The sequence below is a fragment of the Thalassophryne amazonica genome, chromosome 6, assembly GCF_902500255.1.
Source record: "Thalassophryne amazonica chromosome 6, fThaAma1.1, whole genome shotgun sequence".
Classification (NCBI taxonomy): domain Eukaryota; kingdom Metazoa; phylum Chordata; class Actinopteri; order Batrachoidiformes; family Batrachoididae; genus Thalassophryne; species Thalassophryne amazonica.
The window spans coordinates 82,915,609-82,936,896 of NC_047108.1; the positions used below are offsets into that span (position 1 = coordinate 82,915,609).

Below are 21,288 nucleotides of genomic sequence, written 5' to 3' on the forward strand. Positions count from 1 at the left end.
CTCCATCTCATCCTGTCCTCTTCTTTCACGCCAACCACCTGCTTGCCCTCCCTCACCACATCCATAATACCTCCTCTTTGACCTCCCTCTTCTCCTGTCTGGTGACTCAATCCCCAGCATTATTTTATTCATTCATTTTCTGCCGCTTGTACGGGTTCAGGCCACAGTGGCACTACACCAAAAAACTCATCCCACCCTTCTCTGTCCTCGGCCAAGTCCTCCAACTCTTTATGGAAGATTCCAAGGTGCTCAATAATGGATACAGTCTCCTTACCCAGATTAGAAAAACCAGAGGCTCCTCCTGGAGCTACACCTGGTCGGGGGAGCTTGCAGGCAAGTGTCTTTGTGGCCTGGTCTATAGCTATGGGGCTTGGTCAAAGTCAGGGATTTCAAGGTGTCCAGACTGGTCACCTCAGAATTACATCTCTGCTTTTTGCAGATGATACAGTTCTGTTAGCTTCATCCTTTGTGCACTGGGCAGGTTTTGTCTTCAAGTGCGAACCGACTGGGATGAGGATCAGCATCTCCAAATCTGAGACCATGGTCCTTTGCCAGAAACGGGCTCAAGGGAGAATTTTTGCTCCAAGTGTAGGAGTTCAAGTATCTCTGGGTCTTGTTCATGAGTAGGGGTAGGTTGGAGCATGAGATCGACAGACGGATTGGGGCTGTGTCTGAGGTCCCGTGAATGGTCTACCAGGCCATTGTGGTGAAGAAAGAGCTGAGGCAGAAATCAAGACTTCTGATTTACCAGTCGATTTACATTCCTACTGTCACCTATGAACTGTAGCTAATGACCAAAAGAACAATCGGCGGAAATGAGCAGCAGAAATTACATTCCTCCATCAGGTATCTGGGCTTACACTCAGTGACAAAGTGAGAAGCTCTAATATTCAGGAGGGACTTTGAGTAGAGCCACTGCTTGTTCACCTCAAAAGGATCCAGCTGAGTTGGGTCGGATACCTGGTGATGGTACCCACTGGGAGGAGGCCCCTGGGAGGACCCTGGAGGGATTATGTTTTCCAGATGGCTTGGGAAGGCCTCAGGATCCCCCAGGAAGAGGTAGAGGGCTCCTCATTTACCCAGGCTTGTGACTGACACTCAGAATGTGCTGGCTGTACACCCCATATATTAATGCCAGTGTGTCAACTGTATGTTAAGATTTAGATTAAATTCAGTATAACTTGATGTCTTATTGGACCACAAGAGGGTGTTATTGCATTAGCCTGCTAACCACAAACTACTTGTGCTCACAGTTGAAAACCATTACAGTGCTGTGATCTAGTTCACATTGTCTTTTGACAGGATATAGAAATTTTTGTGCATTTACTTGAGACAAAAATGCAGGGTTTTTTTCTGAATTAACATTTTTCTCAATTAAAGAGATGTCTCAGGTTCCCACTTCAAAGCCACCCCTGCCCAACTGCCATGTAATGTGGAGTTGCTTCAGGAAGGGAATCCAGCAAAAATCGTGTGCCAAATAAATATGGTTGTCTGCTGTGGTGACCTCAAATGAAACAAATAGAAGCCAAGAATGTACTTACTTACTCAAAATCCTCAGAGGATAGCAAGGGTAAGTAATAAGATTTTAATTGATATCAGTGCCATTATCAATTTTGCTTACTGGTCTGATTCTTTGTCAAAATTTGTGCAATTTTCGGTGTGAAAAAGGGTGGGCGTGTAGAGGTTTCAGCATCAATATGCAGCCGTCTTCCTTGTTGCTCAATGCAGACTTCGACCCAAAGACATCACAAATGATGTCATGAAGCATGAATTTTTGCAAAGTGCAACTGTCAGAAAAACATGCCAGCATGGATAAAAGGAATTGATGTTTTCTCAAGCATCTGAACATCTTACAAAATCCTGAGGTGCCCACACAAAGCTGACAAACTAGCACCAGTACCGTCTGTGTCACTTAAAAGAATCACTGTTTAAGATTATGGAATATTTATTGGCAGAATACAGGGGTGGTGGCCAAGTGGTTAATGCGCTTGGTTTCGGTGCAGAAGGTTCCGGGTTCAAATCCCACCCCTGCCACATTTCTCCATGTAATGTGGAGTTGCGTCAGGAAGGGCATCCGGCGTAAAACTTGTGCCAATTCAACATGCAGATCCACCTTGGATTTGCTGTGGCGACCCCGAGTACAAACAAGGGAGCAGCCGAAGGGACTTACTATTGGCAGAATACAGCATTGATAACATTGTTATAAATGTATAATACCTGCAGCATGAAATCAATTTGTTTTCATGCGCTTTGAGCTTTGAATGAGTCTTTCAAATATACATGCAAGGCTCATAGAGGCCGCCATATTGATACAGGAGCCAAAAAGTCACATCTTTACTTCACCTTTCTCATTTTCAGTGTGGCTGGAAGCCTGAAACTAAAACAAGGGGAATCTCAGAAACACTGTCTACTGGTTGCTAGTGCAGGCTAACAAGTCTGAGAACCCTATTTTTTGTGAAATGGAGGATAATATGTATTACTGCTTATCACAAAAGAAGCGAAAGGACCATAAACCTCCATCTGCAAAGAAGGAAAAGAAAGGAAACAATATTGTGACTGATGACAGCATAATGCAGGCTGCAGTCTCACTTCTGGATGACAAAAAAATCATGCACACTGTCGCTTTGAATACATGAGCGTCTCCCAGTTTCTCAAACCCAAGCCAGAATAAACTTAATTAAACTAAACAGGTGCATCATGTTTGTTTCCTTCCAAGAAATTGAATGCTCAAGTAGCCTGATGAGGGCTTCTTGTAGGATTTTTGAGTTATCACATTAATTCAGAAATTCACAAATACTACTTTCTTTTTTTCTTCTTCCTCTACTACTTTTTTTTTGCATGGGAATGCTTTAAAAATGGTACTTTATGTTATATTGAAGTACAGTGAACAGCTGCAAAAGGAGAAGCGATTGTTTTGTTGTTGTGAAAGTGGTAAATTACAGCCAACAGATAGTATTTGCATGTCACAATACCACAAATGAAAACATGACAGAATCAACACCTTAACCAACAGTTAAATGGTTTACGATCTGCAAATATTATTTAGTTTCACATTTATTTGATTGGTGTTCAGGGCACTGAATACAAATTCAGTGTCCTGAACACCAGAAACATTTCTGCTGCTTTGAAGGTCCCAGTGAGCACTGTGGCCTCCATCATCTGAAAATGGAAGACATTTGGATCCACCAGGACCCTTCCTAGAGCTAACTGCCCATCTAAACTGAACAATCAGGGGAGAAGCGCCTTTGTCAGGGAGGTGCCCAAGATCCCGATGGTTACTCTGTCAGAGCTCCAGCATTGCTCTGTGGAGAGAGAGCCTTACAGAAGGACAACCATCTCTGCAGCAATCCGTCAATCAGGCCTGTATGGTAGAGTGGCCAGATGGAAGCCATCCCCAAATAATAGGCACATGGCATCCCACCTGGAGTTTGCCAAAAGGCACCTGAAGAACTGTGACCATGAGAAACAAAATTCTCTGGTCTGATGAGATAAAGATTGAACTCTTTGGCATGAATGCCAGACATCATGTTTGGAGGAAACCAGGCACTGTATATCACCTAGCCAGTATCATCCCTACAGTGAAGCATGGTGGTGGTAGCATCATACTGTGGGGATGTTTTTCAGTAGTAGGAACTGGGAGACTAGTCAGGATTGAGGGAAAGATGAATGCAACAATGTACAGAGACATCCTGGATGAAAACCTGCTCCACAGCACTTCTGACCACAGTCTGGGGCGATGGTTCATCTTTCAGCGTGACAATGACCCTAAGTACACAGCCAGGATATCAAAGGAGTGGCCCAGGCAGAGCCCAGACCTAAATCCGATTGAATATTTCTGGAGAGATCTGAAAATGGCTGTACACCGACGCTCCCCATCCAACCTGGTGGAGCTTGAGAGGTGCTGCAAAGAGGAATCGGCAAAACTGCCCAAAGATAGATGCACCAAGCTTGTGGCATCATATTCATGAAGACTTGAGGCTTTAATTGCTGCCAAAGGTGCATCAACAAATTGAGCAAAGGGTGTGAATACTTAGTACACGTGATTTCATGGTTTTTTTATTTGTAATAGATTTGCAAAAAAAAAAAACTTTTTTCATGTTGTCATTATGGGGTGTTGTGAGTGGAATTTTGAGGGAAAAAATGAATTTACTCCATTTTGGAATAAGGCTGTAAATATAACAGAATGTGGAAAAAGTCAAGTGCTGTGAATACTTTATGAATTTGTGTGTGTGTGTGTGTACAGATATTCCACTGCCACAGATTATCTGCACCGCTCTGGTATATTATCAAAAAAGAAAACAGTCTTTATTCTAGCATTCTATTTTAATATATCCAGTAGCATGGCCCAAGCAGAGGGTCACCCTTTTGAGTCTGGTCTGCTTGAGGTTTCTTCCTCAAATCATCAGAGGGAGTTTTTCCTTACCACTGTCATTTGTGTGCTTTCTCTGGGGGTTGGTAAGGTTAGACCTTACTTGTGTGAAGCACCTTGAGGCAACTTTGTTATGATTTGGCGCTATATAAAGGAAAATAAATTGAAATTTATATTAATTTTATTTTAATCTGTAGCCATATCAAAATCTCTGAGCAGCCAGATGTGTGTACATTCACCTGGTTCAGTCATGTGTCCCACCTGCAGCAAGCAGCTGGCAGACAAATGATCTTTTTCACATCATACCAGCAACATTAAATAATTAAAACCTTTTACTGGACTTTGTTTGACTGAGAAAAAGGCTCTTTCCTCGAGCTGACTCAATAACTCACTCGAAAAAACCTGCAGCACTCTCGAGCAAGGAAGACAGGACTGATTCCCAACACTAGAGTGTAGGAGCCGATGTTTTCCTTTTATCACTATTAGGGATGGGTATTGATAAGATTTTATGGATATCGATGCCATTATCGATTCTGCTTATCGATCCGATTCCTTATCGGTTCCCTGATCGATACCTCTTGTGAATTTTGTACTAAAAGTAGGCTTTACAGGTTTTCTATGTATGAGGTCTATTAGAAAAGTATCCGACCTTATTATTTTTTTCAAAAACCATATGGATTTGAATCACGTGTGATTACATCAGACATGCTTGAACCCTCGTGGGCATGCAAGAGTTTTTTCACGCCTGTCGGTTACGTCATTCGCCTGTGGGCAGTCTTTGAGTGAGGAGTCGTCCACCCGCTCGTCGATTTTTTTCATTGTTTAGGAATGGCTCAGAGACTGTTGCTTTGTTTGATAAAATTTTTTTCAAAACTGTAAGGCACAACTGAGTGGACACCATTCAATAAATTCAGCTGGTTTTCGGTAAAAATTTTAACGGCTGATGAGAGATTTTGGTCTGGTAGTGTCGCTTTAAGGACGGTCCACGGCGCCTGACGGCGATCTGCGCTTCGAGGCGGCAGCGTCTCGCCGTTTCAAGTTGAAAACTTCCACATTTCAGGCTCTGTTGACGCAGTAAGTCGTCAGAGAACAGAGAACTTTCAGAAGAAGTCGGCATGAGGAGTTTATTCGGACATTCCATTGTTAACGGTCATTTTGTAATGAAAGAACGTGCGGGCAGAGTCGCATGTCGGGCTGGACCCGACCGCGGGGGGTCGCGGCAGGAAAAACACCTCCGTTGGAAATCTTAACGGGCAAGTTGGAACATGCCCAAGCTGTTAAACAATTTCTCAGTTACTCACTTGTTGAAAGCCATTAAAAGCCGCTTGAATTCTACAAATGGTTTTCAACACGGAGGTGTTTTTCCTGTCACGGCGCACACAGATTTGCCGAGTCATCACGGAAACGACTCGGCGAATTTGCGCGTACGTCTTTCATTAAAAAAATGTCCTTAAACAGTGGAATGTCCGCATAAATTCCTCATGCCGGCCTCTTCTGAATCTTCTCTGTTCTCTCACGATGTCCTGGGTGAATTAAGCCTTAAATTAGGATGTTTTCAGCTCGAAACAGGCCGACGACAGCGCCTGGAAGCGCTGCAGGACGTCCCGCTCCGTGGGAAGTCCTTACACCGACAGAAACACCCCATAATCTCTCATCAGCCGTTAAACTTTTCACAGAAAACCAGCTTAATTTCTCGAATAGTGTCCACTCGGATATTCCTCACAGGTCCAGAAAAACTTTTGATAAAGCAACGCGCGCCGTCTCGAGCAGCGTGTGAAACAAAGGAATTCAGCCGAGAGGGCGGGACCACATCTCACTCAAGGCCTGCCCACAGGGAAATGACGTCACCGACACGCGTGAAAAAACTCACGCATGCGCACGAGGGTTCAAGCATGATTGGTGTAATCGCATGTCATTCAAATCCATATAGTTAAAAAAAATAATAAAAGGGTCGGTTTATTATCTAAGAGACCTCGTATTTCATTGAGTCTTAAAGTAAATAAATATGAAATTGGTCCCTGTACCCTTGATCTTTGGACATAAATAAAAATAAACAAAACTGTGTTTCGCTTTGAAGTTATTAATTCAGACTAGATTCTATCGTTCTAACTTGACTCGTCAGAGAGCCGCGCAACGTTTGGAGCTGTGTGAACAGAACGGAGGACGATTCTTGTTTCTTTCTCACAACAAGACATGTATGTTCATTGTTAGTTGCTTTTATATTTTCTGTTGTGTTTCTATTCAGGTTCTTTTTGCCTCTTTCTCTAAAATTGTATATAACAATCATTAGATTATTAATATATAAGTAAAAATAAATTCAAGAAATATTACAATTTGAAAACAAATGCACCCGAACGTGATGACAGCTGCAATTGCTTAATGCTAACTTTTAACATTGAAAATGCCATAGACATGCTAACGCGTTAGCGTCACTCTCGTTTTTAAGTTATAAAATACATCTATCAACTGTTTCAGAAGACCGTAACAGGTCGGTTTAATATAGAAAAGGTAAATAATACTCACAGAAGTATGCTCTTTAGGGTTTTAGTGGGGGAAAATTAAGCGAAAGAAAGGAAGAATAAACAAAGCAATACATAGAAGACTTGCTTCAACCTGCGAACCACTGCTTCGATTGGTTCAAGGTTCAAAGCAAAGCCGCGCTGCAGAAAAGTTGATTACAGACCCGCTGCAGGGTCTGTAATCAATGTAGAGAAATTATCATTTTCCTGACAAACACCTCCCAAAACAACAGCCACTCTGAAGGACCGATAACAGAATCGTTAAGCTCAAAGCTTATTGATGTCGGTGGATCGAATCATTTCTTAACGATACCCGAAAGGAACCGGTTCTCGATACCCATCCCTAATCACTATTATCAGTTTCTTTGATAGTGAGAAAGGGTTTTCTATTTTGTCACTCAACACTGTTCTTGGATGATATTACTAGAAATAAATTCAGAAGTGTTTTTTTTTTTTTGTTTGTTTGTTTTTTTGCTTTGGCTTTACTATGTCCAGCTCTTTAGCCTGTGACCATGTTGGTGTTCCAACTCGATTCTAGACCAAATATCTTTCTTTCTCTTTCTTTCTCTCTCTCTCTCTCTCTCTCTCTCTCTCTCACTCAAGTGAAGCGTTGACTTTAAAAAATAGGGCCCAGTTTGAAAAAACTCAGAGTTCCCCTTGAAATCAGCCAGGAGACTTTGAGGAGGCCTCTCTGCCATGTGTTATTTCTCTTGTACTTGAGTGTAAGTACCGGTTTTACTTCATTACAAGCACACAACCTCTCTGTGTAGTCATAGAGAAAATTTTTGGCATAGCAGTCAATTCAGAGCTCTGGTTTAGGTGTCGCTTCTTGCTTTGCAGCTGTCGCCTGGCTGCAGTTTACAGTGACACAGACAGTTCCAAACCTACGTCAACGACAGCGTTGAAATCCCTCGTGTGTCCTTCCTCTCTGGATTTAACTAGGAGGAAAACAAAGAAATGAGGACCCATCACACCCATCCACCAGATATTTGGAGATGCTTAAGTGCTGGTTTTAAACCACTGCTGCGGCCTGCCTCAGCGGTGTTTAAGCTGTGGCCTGCACAGTTCTTGGGTTTGTTTTTTCTGCTGTGGAAAACAATTAGTCTGTCTCCTCTGATCTCTGAGAATAACGATCTGTTTGTCTGTACGTGCTGCGGCCCGGGAGCACTGTAGGAGTGTGTGCTGCACAGGGCTGTCACACAAACTGACAGTCAGCTGATAGTGTTAGCTTTCAGCATGCTGTTTATTCCCTGCTCTGCACTGTGAGTTAAGTTCGGGTGGTGGGGGTGGGTGTTGCTGTGTAACCACACAGAGCCATAGCAAGTCCCTGCAGGAGAATCAAACATCTCTAGCTCCCTCTCCCTCTCTTCCCCAGCATTGCCCCAAGCACCTTTGTTATGGATTCGGACAACTGCGCCAACATCAAAGCGGAGGAGAACGACATTTGGCACGTCACTTTCGCCCTTCCTGCCCGTGTTTTCTTGCAGTTTTCGTCGCCTGTTTCTCAATGTCTGATGCTGTTTTGCGGTCCCTCTTCTTGCTGTCCAGAACGTATTGCTCGATTGACTTGTCAAAGACAGATGACCTGTGTTTGGTGTACGTTCGTGTCTATATGCGCCTGCTAAGAGTGGAGAGCTCTATTTATACCATCTAATGAATATAATCTGGAGGGCAGGTTATCCTCTTACATTTGTTGGCTGGACAGCTAAGGGGAGGAGCAAAAGAAAGAGGAGGGAAAAGCTTTGCAGTCATTTCATACTGAACGCGCTCTCTCCCCAACTACAGTGCCTTTCTTCCTTTCTCTCATTCTTGTCCTCTCTCGCGGTCTATTGCTCTGCTAAATCGAGGAAACAGAAACCATAACAGATGTTTAATGTTTCATTTCTCATCCCAGCTGATTCCACTCTATGTTGCCCAAACTCCCCTCTCAGTGGGTGTGTTGTTAAGTGTTTTATGGGGTTTGAATGTACATGTCCTGGGTTACCTGTTGGCAGTAATATAAAATTAAAACACCAGTAGAGTGCTCACAGTGGAAGCCTTCCCTTATATTTTCTCCAGTTATGAGCTCTCTGCCAGCTTACACAGGAGCTAGAATATCTGGCTGTTGGACTCTAACATCTGACGGCAGGTAAGTGCCTTTTATTTATTTATTTATTTATTTATGCGCTTCTACTTTTCGTTTCTCAGTTGTTTTATATTTTTGCGTTTGTGCAGTTGGTGTGTATGAGGGATATGCATGCAGTCTCTAATATCTGGTTGGACAGGAGAGACACCTTTAATTTCCAGTTATAGGATATTCTGTACACCTTAGTATCTGACATTTAGTAAAACCAGTTTTGTTAGAATGATTGCAGTTTTGTGCATGCATTACAGCCACCTGACTTATGTATGGGCAGTATTTCAGTGTTGTGGCTGAATGACTTTTTGTGTAATGGGATTTTGTTTATCAGGTCAAAGCAGCAATTTCAAAATGTTTGCAACAGATTGTTGTTTTTGTATGCCATATAATGTTATTTTCTATGATAATGAATCCAGTTTGTTACAGTGATCATCATTTTGTGCCAAAGGAAGCGTCATCATACCTTTTTGCTTCTTTGATGGTTTGTTTATAGGACAATTGAAAAACTATCAAACAAATTACCACAAGACTCGCAGCACAGGTTGGATTTGGTCTGGAATAAATTTGGTTAATTTTTTGGAACCCATTTTCAAAAAGTGATGAAGTGAATGTGCCTAAGGTGTATGTATCTTGGTAAATGCATGAAGTCAAGATCTTTAAAATGAGCAAAAATAAATTAATTTTGGTGTTGGTGTGTAAAGTGTTACGTCCCTCGAACTTTGGGTCACCAGCAAGTGTTCTAACCACGAGGAAAAAACCCAAGTGCTAAAATTCTTGTGATATTTGCAATAATATTTGACAGCCCAAACCAGTGATAGACAATGCAAATGTTTCTAAGCACTGGTCAAGTGGGCCACCAAAGTCCTAAATTAACATTTTTGGTGGCCAAAATAAAAATCTATTTTAAAACAATTCAGAAAAGGAAATTTTACAAAAGTTGGTTCTTTCCTTAACTGCAATACTTCAATAGAAGTCAATAGTAGAACAAATCTAGAAATATTTTTTTTTTAATTGAAATTAATTCAAGTTACTTGTGTTATTGGGTAATGTAACTCAAACTGTCCAGCCAAGGACCAAAAATGTGTGTGGTGTTGTTTTTTTCATGAATGTGGTGTTTCCTGAAGGTACTATTGATGAAAAATAAGTAGCACTGGTACCACAGTCTCTTATACAAAGAGACTGCTAGCATGTTTTTGAAAACATGGCTGTGATTGGTCCATCTGATACGTCGGCCGCTGTTGGCTATCACGCCACGCTTTGTGATTGGCTGTGGCGTAACCGCCGAAAATGTAAGTTGGTTCCACTCCTCCAGAGACTGTGGTACCAGTGCTACGTTGTAAACAAAGGCTGCAGCCAATCAGAGAGTGGCGTGTCTCAGCCAGTCAGCAAAATGTCAGAATCCTGACTAAAAGTCACGTGACCAAATAACCCGATACCGACTCCTTTGCATTGGCTGGAGGAGTGGAACCAACTTAAAAAATGAGGTGCACTTCTCATCTAAATGAGGAAACTGCGGGCCCACAGAACTGTCTTATCTCTAGATGATTACAGTACATTTAATGTCCCTGTTTGAGTCACTCTTTTTACAGCATTTTGAATTAAAAGGCATGAAGGATTGGGGCATTTATGGAAGTGTAAAACAATTCTGAAGGCTTGCAGCGTGGTGGCCACAGGGGCCACCTATGTGGGATATTTGGTGGCAGCAGAGCAACATTTTGTAACCATGTGCTGCTGCGCCATAGTCTATGTCAAACCAAGGCCCAAACCCCTCATTGCAGTGACAAGCTAAATTAATTTGCAATGTGAGTGAGTGGTGGTGCATTTTTATTATTTTTTATTTTAAATGGAGAGCAAGGGAAACGGGCAGTATAAAATGATAACCTGTGTCTTATTTACAGTTTACTATTATTACAACTGAGTTGAGGTAATTCCTATGTCTGTCTCAGGTGCACAGCATTGTGACTCCTTATTATCCCTCCTTTCTTAACTTTTTCCTGTTCTGATCGCTGAATGCTGGGGCTGTAACCACCGACCAAGGAGCCAGGAAATGATTCAGCACAGTCTACAGGGTTAATATCTTAGGACACCCTGGTTTGGTTTGAACTGATAACCAGTGCCTGATGGGTTTATGTGTTCCCTGACTCGGCACACTCCCTGCTCGGTCTAATCTCAGGTGGTCTCTGTACGATAAGATAAATCTTTATTCTCCTTTGTGTTGGCCGCACCTTTAACCTTGTGACTTTCCACATGAGGTTTATGAGCTGTGTAGTGATAGAGTTGTCCTGAGAGACCTAAACGAGGAACACAGCTCTTTGGGTGATCTTCTCCAGCAATGACATCTGTTTTTTTTTTTTTTTTGTTGTTGTTTTTTGCCGTCCTTGCCGGGTGAAGTATGGATCACTTGTATTAGTAAGTGTTGTTAGCAACTGTTACCTAGCTCGGCTAATCGTCCAAAGAAAGCTGGGTCTGTTAAAAACAAAGTAAAGGCAACCACTATTTTGATGATGCTCGTGATTTTGGCACACATAATCAATAGTTTGCATTTTGAGTTGATTATATTCCATGTTATTCTTTACACGCACTGGACTCTTGCATGCATTTTGGAGCAAAGTTGAGTTCTTGCCTGATTACGTAGCATTTGGTTAGACCAGTTCTTTGTGTAGTTGTTTTCTGCTCTGAATTCTAATTAGGGACAACCATTAACTGAATGTTAACTAATTTTTTTCCTTTTCCTTCCTCATTACAAGTCATCAAATTAAACTCTCCTCCCAGATTCTTCTCAGGTTGCAGGTTTTGTAACCGATTTTGTAACCCCACTTATTGTTGCAAAAGCTGATGCGGAACCTCTAGTTGCACACGTTTGAATGTGATGTACAAGAAACTTGCAAAAGATTTTCCTCTGAAGTGCAGAGGAAAAAAATCTATTGCAGTTTTTTTCATCAACACTTGCTGTTTTGTGACATGCAGCAGATAATACTGACCAGTCTGTTTAGTTTAAATAGTGCACATGCAAATTCACTCTGTACCTGCCTCCCACAGGAGGCTGACAGGGATTTGAATGGGCTTGTTTCCATTTGTGCATGGCAGATTTATTGAAGTTGTACATGTCAGATTTGACATAACACAGTACTCTGGTTTTCTATATTAGTCATCTTGCATGCACAAATATTAATTTACACAACTCATCACAGGACTGTAGTTTTGATGGTTCCTTGGAGACTGAAGTGAACACTACAGTACATATTGTACCAAAGTGCCTGAGGTGGTGTTACACTAAACAACAGGACAAAGCTTAAAACTAAACATTAACCCGTGGCCTGTATTGCTACATGAGCTCAGTTTACTGTCAGTTAGCTGAGACACTTTTGTTTGTCCCATAGTTACACACACAGTGTTTATGGACTGTAAAACATGCTTTTCACGCCACAATGAGACTGAAAAATTAAATGACCATGACAGTCCTGTTGCTACTACTTCATTGTCTGTTTTAAGACCAATTTGGAGAGCTACAGCTCAGTATTTGTTAAATACAATTTGTTAGATCCACAGAATGATGAGTTGTTCTTTTGTAGTCATGTATATTTCATTAACTGCAATGTGTAGTAGTAATAACAGTAATGTAGTAGCTTATACTTGGAACAACAGAAAAGAACCTCCCCTCCTTTTTTTAAATATGTGCAGAATTTAATGTGACCCACATTGGTCAAAACAGTGATTACTTACTTATTTTTTGTGTGTTTTGGTGCCTTCCAGTGGAGGTGGTGATGGATCACTGGACTGTCTCCTCCCCTCAGTAAGTACTGCTCTATCACCACGAAAAAGAACCACCAGCCAGTGTAAGTCGGAACCTCCTCTCCTCCGAACATCTAAACGAACCATCTACACAGCTGGTCGCCCGCCCTGGTACAATGAACATGGAACACAGTCCAAAGAAGCCTTTGTCATTGGTAGGATACAAGAAATCATTGTTGTAATATGTTTTTGTTTATTTCATTCAGTGTTTGTGCACCCATTATTGAACAGTGTCACACATCGAAGTACACAACACGTAAAGTAACCAAGGTAGTTATTACATGAAATTTAATTAATTTAAAAAGTGGCCTTTTTAGTACAAATAATTTCAAATACAACATTGTGCTCAAATACTTGAATTATGCAATTTTCTCTTCCAAAACAGTAGTTGCTCAGGCAAATTAGATCATTTTCTCTGAGGTTTTAATTTGACAAAATGAATGATTAATTTGATCTGGGGGTGCGCCAGTCTGATATGTTGGAAGGTCTAATGTTGGCCAAAATTGCTGGATCGGGGGTGGGGGGAATCAGATCTGAGTCTTCTATTGTAGGTATGTTTACCTTCAGGGAGAGTAGCAGAGATCACCATCAAGTCACTCTCAAGTCATGAATCAGCAAGTCTCAAGTCATAATAACCACCAATTGTTTGCAAGCTGACTTGAGACTTGCAGATTCGCAGCTTGAGATTGACTTGACAGTGACATTGTCCCACCTCTGGAGAGTAGAATATTTGTTTGACAGTTTGAATTGATGTTTTGTTAGATAGTTAAGTTACCAAAGTACATGCAACCAAATGTAATTATTAACAGACTAGTTGTTTAAAGAATGGGAAAACTATAATATCTGTATCAGGTACTGAAGGATCCAGTATCAGTATTGTATAGGACATGAAACAGTGGTATTGTGCCATTGCTGATTTACTCAAAAGTAGTTTGTTATTCAGTTCACCATAATCGCAGTAATACAGAATGCAAGTGGAGTCTTGTTTTTTGTTTTGTTTTGTTTGTTTTTTGTTTTTTTTGCAACCATTCTGCATAAAAATGGGCAATTATTTATAAATTTTTACAAATAAAATTCTGACAGACAAATCAAACAATTTATTCAGAACTTGTTAGGGCAAGAAAAAAATCAATTCAAAGATTTTTACAGCATATACAGGAGTAGTATTCAGCTTGCTGACAAACTAAGAGACAGGAGGAAAATGTCTCAAGTCATGAGGGAACTCTTTCCACAGATCAGGAGTAGCAGGCCTAAATGCTCCTTCACCATATGCCAAGTGCTACTGATAAAATATCGCTGAGCCCTAACCAAGCCTTAGTTATTTTTCAACAAACCCAGAAAAATTAAATGCACTCAACAAGGTTGCAGGCTTGGCCACGGAGGCAGTTTTGCCTGAGACATTGGTAAATTAACATCCATCCATCTTCTATACCCGCTTACTCCAGTTAAGGGTCATGGGGGGCTGGAGCCTATCCCAGCAGTCATAGGGTGAGAGGCAGGGTACACCATTAACACATGAACCTCCAGTCTACCGCAGGGCCACATATAGACAAACACATTCATTCTTACTTGCACGCACACCTATGGTCAATTTAAAATGTCCAATTCACCTAACCTGCATGTCTTTGGAAGTTGGAGAAAGCCAGAGCACCTGGAGGGAACCCACACAAACACGGGGAGAACATGCAAACTCCCCACAGAAAGGCCCCCAGGTGATCCCATAACCTACTTGCTGTGAGGCAACAGTGCTAACCACTAAGTCACGATGCTGCCAGTTTGTTTTGAGTTAAAATTAATGTACATTTGTTGCCACGATACTTGCCAATTGTCCCATTGTAAATTAAATTGTTCCATTATAGTTCCACAGAATGGAGACATTGTCTCATTGGCTTCTTTTCCCTTCTTCATCACTGTATTAGTAGGCCTGCTACTTTTAAAGAAAACAGCCAATCGTTGGAGCTCTAGCATGTGACTAGAGATCTGTGCACAATACAGCACTCAGCCATACGACAACTGGTACTAGGTTTCTTCGGAGGATCCTTGGGTACCACTGGAATGACTTTTTTGTCAAACGAACATTTACTTAGGAAGACTCATATAAGGATTATCAGCTATGACATTTTGGACATGCGGTGCGTTTTTCCTCTGTGAATGATCCAGCATACAGGTGCTTGAGTGTTGAGGACCCCAGTGGCTGCAGCAGGCCAATGGTCACCTCATTGCAGCAGGTAGATGGTAGATTTTCCAGAGTACAAATTACATCGAAGTATCAGTCACAGGACCTCCCAAACTTTAAAAAAATAACTGACATTGGAAAGTACGGCACCTTTGAGAGGTTCTGATGAGTCGGTTGTCTGCCTGAGTGTTTGCCCTCCAGCACCCAGACCGGTTCTCTGGTATGGTGGATGTGGCAGTATCCTGTGTCAGTGCATTCTCCCGGCTTGATTTAACTTGTAGTAAATTTGTTGTGATGAAATACCTGAATTAACAAATCTCAAGAATCCCACAAGTGTGTTTTTACTGCAATTTACAAGTAGGATCTATAAATACAACAACAAAAGTCAAATGATCTCCCCTTGAAGACATTGCAAAAAATATTTTTTCCTTCATTCACATCATCACATGGTGTGTTGCCATTGGGAGAAGTTTCATTGAAATCCATAAACCAATTTGAGTTGCTTATAATACTCATGGATAGACAAATACCCTTCCAAGCCCTTTTGCACAGAGAAGTAGTGACAAGTGAGTATTGACAAACATATTCATATTTGTCATTGATTTTTACCTGAGTCTGCTGTGGCTCCATATTGATACTATTATTACTTCAAATATTCCAAATCTGTTGACGTTGATGTTGGTTTTCTGCCCGTCTCAACATGCAAGTAATAGCCTCCAGCAACCAGAGCTTGCACTCAACAGGCCAGCATGAACATGTCCCCAGCATGCTGCTCAATCTTCAATGATGTATGTGATGAAAACTTATCAAAAGCACTGAATATCTTCATGTCTCAGGACTGTGTGGCGGCAGTGCTTCAGGAAAGACCACCGTCGCCAGAAAAATCATCGAAGCTCTTGATGTTCCCTGGTTAGTACTACTCTCAATGGACTCTTTTTACAAGGTATGCATGTGTTTATACAACTGTGTGTAGTATGAATCACCCTAATGCATTGAGCTGTGCACTTTTTCATTATTGCTGGAAGGTTGGAATGCTGTAAGGTTGCTGTGAACCTACAACAGCGTAATTACACAGTCAGGTTTTGCATTGCTTCAGCTAATTTTAGATTCAAGAGATACTTCATGTTCCTTTAATTTCTGTCTGGGCTTACACCCCCAAACACACACACACACTTGAAGGAACACTAGTGAAGAGCAAGTCTGGGTACAGAAGACACAGTTAAAGAGAGAAAATCTGATGCACTTTGGATCCCACAGGGGGAACACGGACAAGTGGAGTAACTGAAGACAAAGGAGAGGGGAAGCATAAAATATTAACAGGCGGACGAGTGAAAAGAGATTTTGCAGAGAAAGTAGTGAAGCACAGTCAAGCCAGAGCCGTCAGTCATGCCCTTCTACACCTCCGCCCACTCTGCAGTTATGTAATCCTGTCACAGTCTGACAACAGTGATTCAGAGGGATTTAACATTGGCTGACCAGCCACGCAGTCACCCTCACAAAGTGCAAGCTAGCACATTGTATCACAGAAACACCACCTATGGAATTCAACTCCATTGAAATAATGCCAGCTATAAAATCAGCTGAGATAACACCACATACATTTGATCCTGACACACACAGTGTTTTCCTGACACCAGTTTACCAGACTGCATCTGTAAATCGGTACACTTTAGACGGAGGCGTGTCTGGTACAATTTGCCAAGTACTAGGTCTGGAGTTTTAATACTCAGCCACCCTCAGGGCGCGTACACAGTCACACACACCACCTGGTACAGACGTCATAGTGGCACATCTTGTTCTCCTAAATTAAGGCCCGCCACATTCATCTGTTGCTGTTTTTGCATGTATCACTAATTTATCTGCTGCTGTTTCGTCAAGCAGAACGTATGTACGGTGACTGTGTTTAATGACCGCTACTTTACTTTTTGAATTTATATGGATGTAAGATTGAGCTGTTTTTCCACAGGAAATATTGATGCTTTTTGTGGTTTGCGATGTAGTGATTGAACCAGAATGATGGTTCAGAATAATTTGTTAGTGTTGTCATTCCAGTTCATAGCTGGAAAGTCCATTTGAGGGGTTGCTAAGTCACAGTTGTTAACAAAACAAACAAACAAAAAAATCACATCTTTCTCTTTGATCATTTTGCTGTCACACAACAGTATTTTTAAGACAACAGTAATTTTAATTCCTGGATATTGCTTTTCACTACCTTTGGCAGTTATAATCTGAACTAGAGGTTTTATTATTGCACTAGTTTTCTTCATTTATTTATTCATTTTGGTTATTGTTTTCTTTTATTATTATTGTTATTATTATTATTATTACTGGTGACTGCACTTGACACCAGTGAACATTCTTGTCTGTGAGTTATTCACTGAACAGTTCCATCTTATGTTTTTGTGGTTTTACAAATTCAGAAACGTTGCGGTTGAACCACAGTTGTGAGAAACATGAGATTCACAATTGGTTCATATATATTTTGGATCAGTTTGTGTTTTCACCACAACTAAACTGTACAACTATCCACTTGGAGCTGGGGCCTCTTTTCAAACCGACCATAGCAAAGTTTGAATGTTTAAAGCAATAGTTTGCCCACAACACCCAGCTTTAACAATCAAGGAAACAGTGACAGTGTTTAATCCAATAAATGCTTTCATTTTTCACTTTAGATCAACTCTGCTTTATCACAATTTTTATTCCCCACCCCCTTTTTTTAATCGAAAAATGAAGCGTGCCAAGGGTGCAGACATTTCTCATGATGATGTCGTCATCACATGATGAGCGCCGGAATGCAAGACATCATATTTGCGTTAGCTACTCAGAGTGACTGTTACTCGCTGTTGAGTTACTGTCTTCAGACATCCTAATTTCTCTAATAAACAAGGTAGAAAATGACAAATTTATTCCCAGAAGTTGGAATAACCTCCATGTACCCTGAAGAGCTGTATTTCAACTGGCATTCTTGAATCTGACATGCAACAATAATATGCTGATAGTCTGTAAACCAGTTTGTCCTTGTTTCTACGGTAAGTGGAAAAAGTTGAACATTTTTAACTTTCAATGACACTCACCATTGCAGTATTGCTGCCTGTCTCAAAGGCAGCAGTGGTGAAATTATCTGCCATTCTTTCATTGAAAAGAGAACATTCATTTTACCATCTACTGCATAACAAAAATGATATTTTGACATTCTTCCTGATCTCGACAACAGTAGTTTATGGTTTGAACATCAGACTATTCACAACCATCACACCCTCAACACACATTGGCTCATGCCAATAACTGCAGATAATCTCGAACATAGTGACTTTGGATGATTGTCTGGCTTCAGTGAAAAATTGGATGTCTAGCAACTTCTTACTTTTAAGTTCTGACAAGACCTAGATGATTATCATTGGTCCTGTGAGACACAGGCATCAGTTTGGCCAGCTAACGTTAACTGTAGATTTGTGTTATTCATCATAGTGATAAAGTGAAACACCTTGGGGTGATCTTTGATCTGACACTGTTTGACCTACACATTAGAGAAATCACTAAGACTGGTTTGCAAAGTAGTTTATTACTTTATTCTTTTCAGTGAAATAAAAAACAGTGGTTTTATGCTGCCATATGTGTTTAAAATATGCTCTCTATGATTGCTGTAAAGTCATTGTTGTGATGGTTGTCCTCAGGTCCTGTCCCCAGAACAGCAGAATTTAGCTGCCAGTAACGACTATAACTTTGACCACCCAGATGCCTTTGACTTTGATTTGCTGACACACACACTACGGAAGCTCAAAAAGGGCAAAAGTGTGAAAATCCCTGTGTATAACTTCACAACTCATGGACGAGAGAAAGAATGGGTAATGACACGTGCACATGTTGTGGCAATGCATTTTGTCTGTTCAACGGTAGTATTTTAGAGTTACTGCAGTATCATCTTATTTTTGATATTACTTCACATTGTTTCAGTCATGCACACTGGAGGTTCAAAGTCACACTGCAAACCTGCTACTTTGGACAGTCGCTGCATCACCATCATCACCTCCACTTATTAGTGTATATTTAACACTCATCAATGGCACGTGCCTGTTAATGAGTGTAAACTGTAAATAGCTTCTAAGCTGTACAGAAATACAACATGCCTGTGTTTCCACCCTAGAAAACAGTATATGGAGCCAGTGTTATCATCTTTGAGGGAATCATGTCCTTTGCAGATAAAGAAGTCCTGCAGGTAGGAAAACGTTCGGCAGTTGTCGTGGAACAACAGCTAAACTCTGTTGTCAATTTTTTTCCATTTATGTCTTCTGGCTAAAGTAAAGCCTTTTCTCAGTAGACGTGATGTTGAGGTGGCCATTCATGCTTTCATCAGCTCTAGACTTGCTTACTCTGATGCACTTTTTGTCTCTTTCACACCTCCAACTTGTGCAAAATGCTGCTGCTTGTCTTTTAACGAACGCTTCCAGACATGAGCATTTTACGAATGTATTTTATTCACCCCACTGGCTTCCAGTTCGTCTTAGAATTGATTTTAAGATTTTAATGTTTGTTTTTAAGGCTAATAATGGCCTTGTGCCTTCTTACCTGTCTGAAATTTTAACTCTCCGCACTTAGAGTAGGACTTTACAGGCATCTGGTCAAGTTTGCTTAGATGTTCAGAGTCTGGGGTGATCGGTGATCGGCTTTTGTGGTAGCTGTCCCCGGACTGTGTGGTACAATTTGAGATTACGTATGGTCTTGCAATGTTACACTCCACAACTATTTAGACACAGTGTTTGTAATGTTGCCTCTTCTCATCACTAAAGTGTGGTTGAAATGAAACATTCAAGATGTGCTTGTAGTGTAGACTGTGAACTTTATTTTAAAAAAATATTAAAAACTGCATAAACAAAATAGGAATTACAACAACATCATGTTTAAAACCAGTTTCCGTTGATAATTCAGAGGATCATTAATACAAAGATTGTCATACTCTGTAGTAAAGCTGTCTGAAGTAAACAGTTCATATATATTGAGTGACAACTCTGGAGGAGTTAGGTTTCTGTTGCTGTGATTGGAGAAGCTGTACATAGTGCTATAAATACATACTTGGACAAAATTGTTGATACCCCTATATTTTATATACAAATTTTATTATATGGTCAGAAATAAATGCAAACAAAAGTAATTTTGTTTAATCAGAATATTTTTTAAAATATCACTCTAATCACTGTGCACACAGGGTAGCTGTAATTCCAAAATGCTACAGTATTTTTGCTAAACATCTAGAGTTAAAGCCAACAGTCTTCATTTTAATTGTTGCATTTTAGCTCCACTCTGGTGGTGTACTTAAGATAAATTACAAAAATAGTGTCATTCTCAAACTTCTTATGGAGCAGACTGCATTTCCCGAGTTATCAAAGCATAATGAGCAAGAGCACTAAAAAGGGCATTGTAACATTTTTTAGTGACTCAGTTCAAGTACAAAACAAATTAGTGGTATTGCTGTGTGATGCAGCAGTAATGGTAATGGTAATAGTAGTGGTAATTCTAGGCCATGGGGGTGTCTTTCACAATGTCTGTTAAAACACTCATAGAATTGTGGGACTTTAAGGATGTTTAACATTAAACATCAAACAGGTGAAATTAGATAAACCCAGTTTGGCACAACATTGACCACTTTAATAAAAATCTGATCTCACATGGAGTTTAATATGGATTATTTTTCATTTTCAAATCTGCTCCTTGAAATTTTAAACCAGAATAAAAAAAATAAAAATTTTTTTTAAAGAAATCCATTTATTATAGTTTTTTATTTTTTTCTAAACAGTTTTACAGGTTTAACAAATACATGGTTGTGTTTAGGTAATAACTGTTAACGTGCTGCTACGTGCATGCTTCATCCAGAGAAGCCCAATATGCACAGAGAAGAAACACAATGTAGACACAAACTATTTGAGCTGAAGCACCATGAAGCCAAAAATAATAAATAAAGGTATATTTAGGTTACATTTTTCTCCATTCTTCTTAGTGCGATTAATCGCACTAAGAAGAATGGAGAAAAATACACAAATACACAATCGATTGTGTATCCAAAGGGTTCTGTTCAGTTAAACATATTTTTGTGTTCTGCCAGTTGCTCGACATGAAGATCTTTGTGGACACCGACTCCGACATCCGCCTGGTACGTCGGCTGAGAAGGGACATTTCAGAAAGGGGCCGAGACATCGAGGGTGTGATCAAGCAGTACAACAAGTTTGTCAAGCCCTCCTTTGAGCAGTACATCGAGCCCACCATGCGCCTGGCCGACATTGTGGTGCCACGTGGTACGTGGTCCACACGTACTCAAAGT

General features: G+C 40.6%; 1 protein-coding gene across 3 annotated transcripts in view; it reads left to right on the top strand.

The window, feature by feature from the left end:
- Positions 1-21,288, top strand: part of uckl1b (uridine-cytidine kinase 1-like 1b) — a 32,314-nt gene that overhangs the window by 602 nt on the left and 10,424 nt on the right. Inside the window, exons 1-6 of one of the 3 annotated variants that reach the window (XM_034172622.1) lie at positions 8,234-9,016; positions 12,761-12,954; positions 15,812-15,918; positions 18,650-18,820; positions 19,120-19,191; positions 21,073-21,262. In XM_034172622.1, the coding sequence (XP_034028513.1) occupies positions 8,949-9,016; positions 12,761-12,954; positions 15,812-15,918; positions 18,650-18,820; positions 19,120-19,191; positions 21,073-21,262 (802 nt within the window). In that variant the 5' untranslated portion in view covers positions 8,234-8,948. Of the gene's footprint in view, positions 1-8,233; positions 9,017-12,760; positions 12,955-15,811; positions 15,919-18,649; positions 18,821-19,119; positions 19,192-21,072; positions 21,263-21,288 lie in introns of those variants that run through there. The other 2 variants (XM_034172623.1, XM_034172624.1) reach the window with 2 other exon arrangements.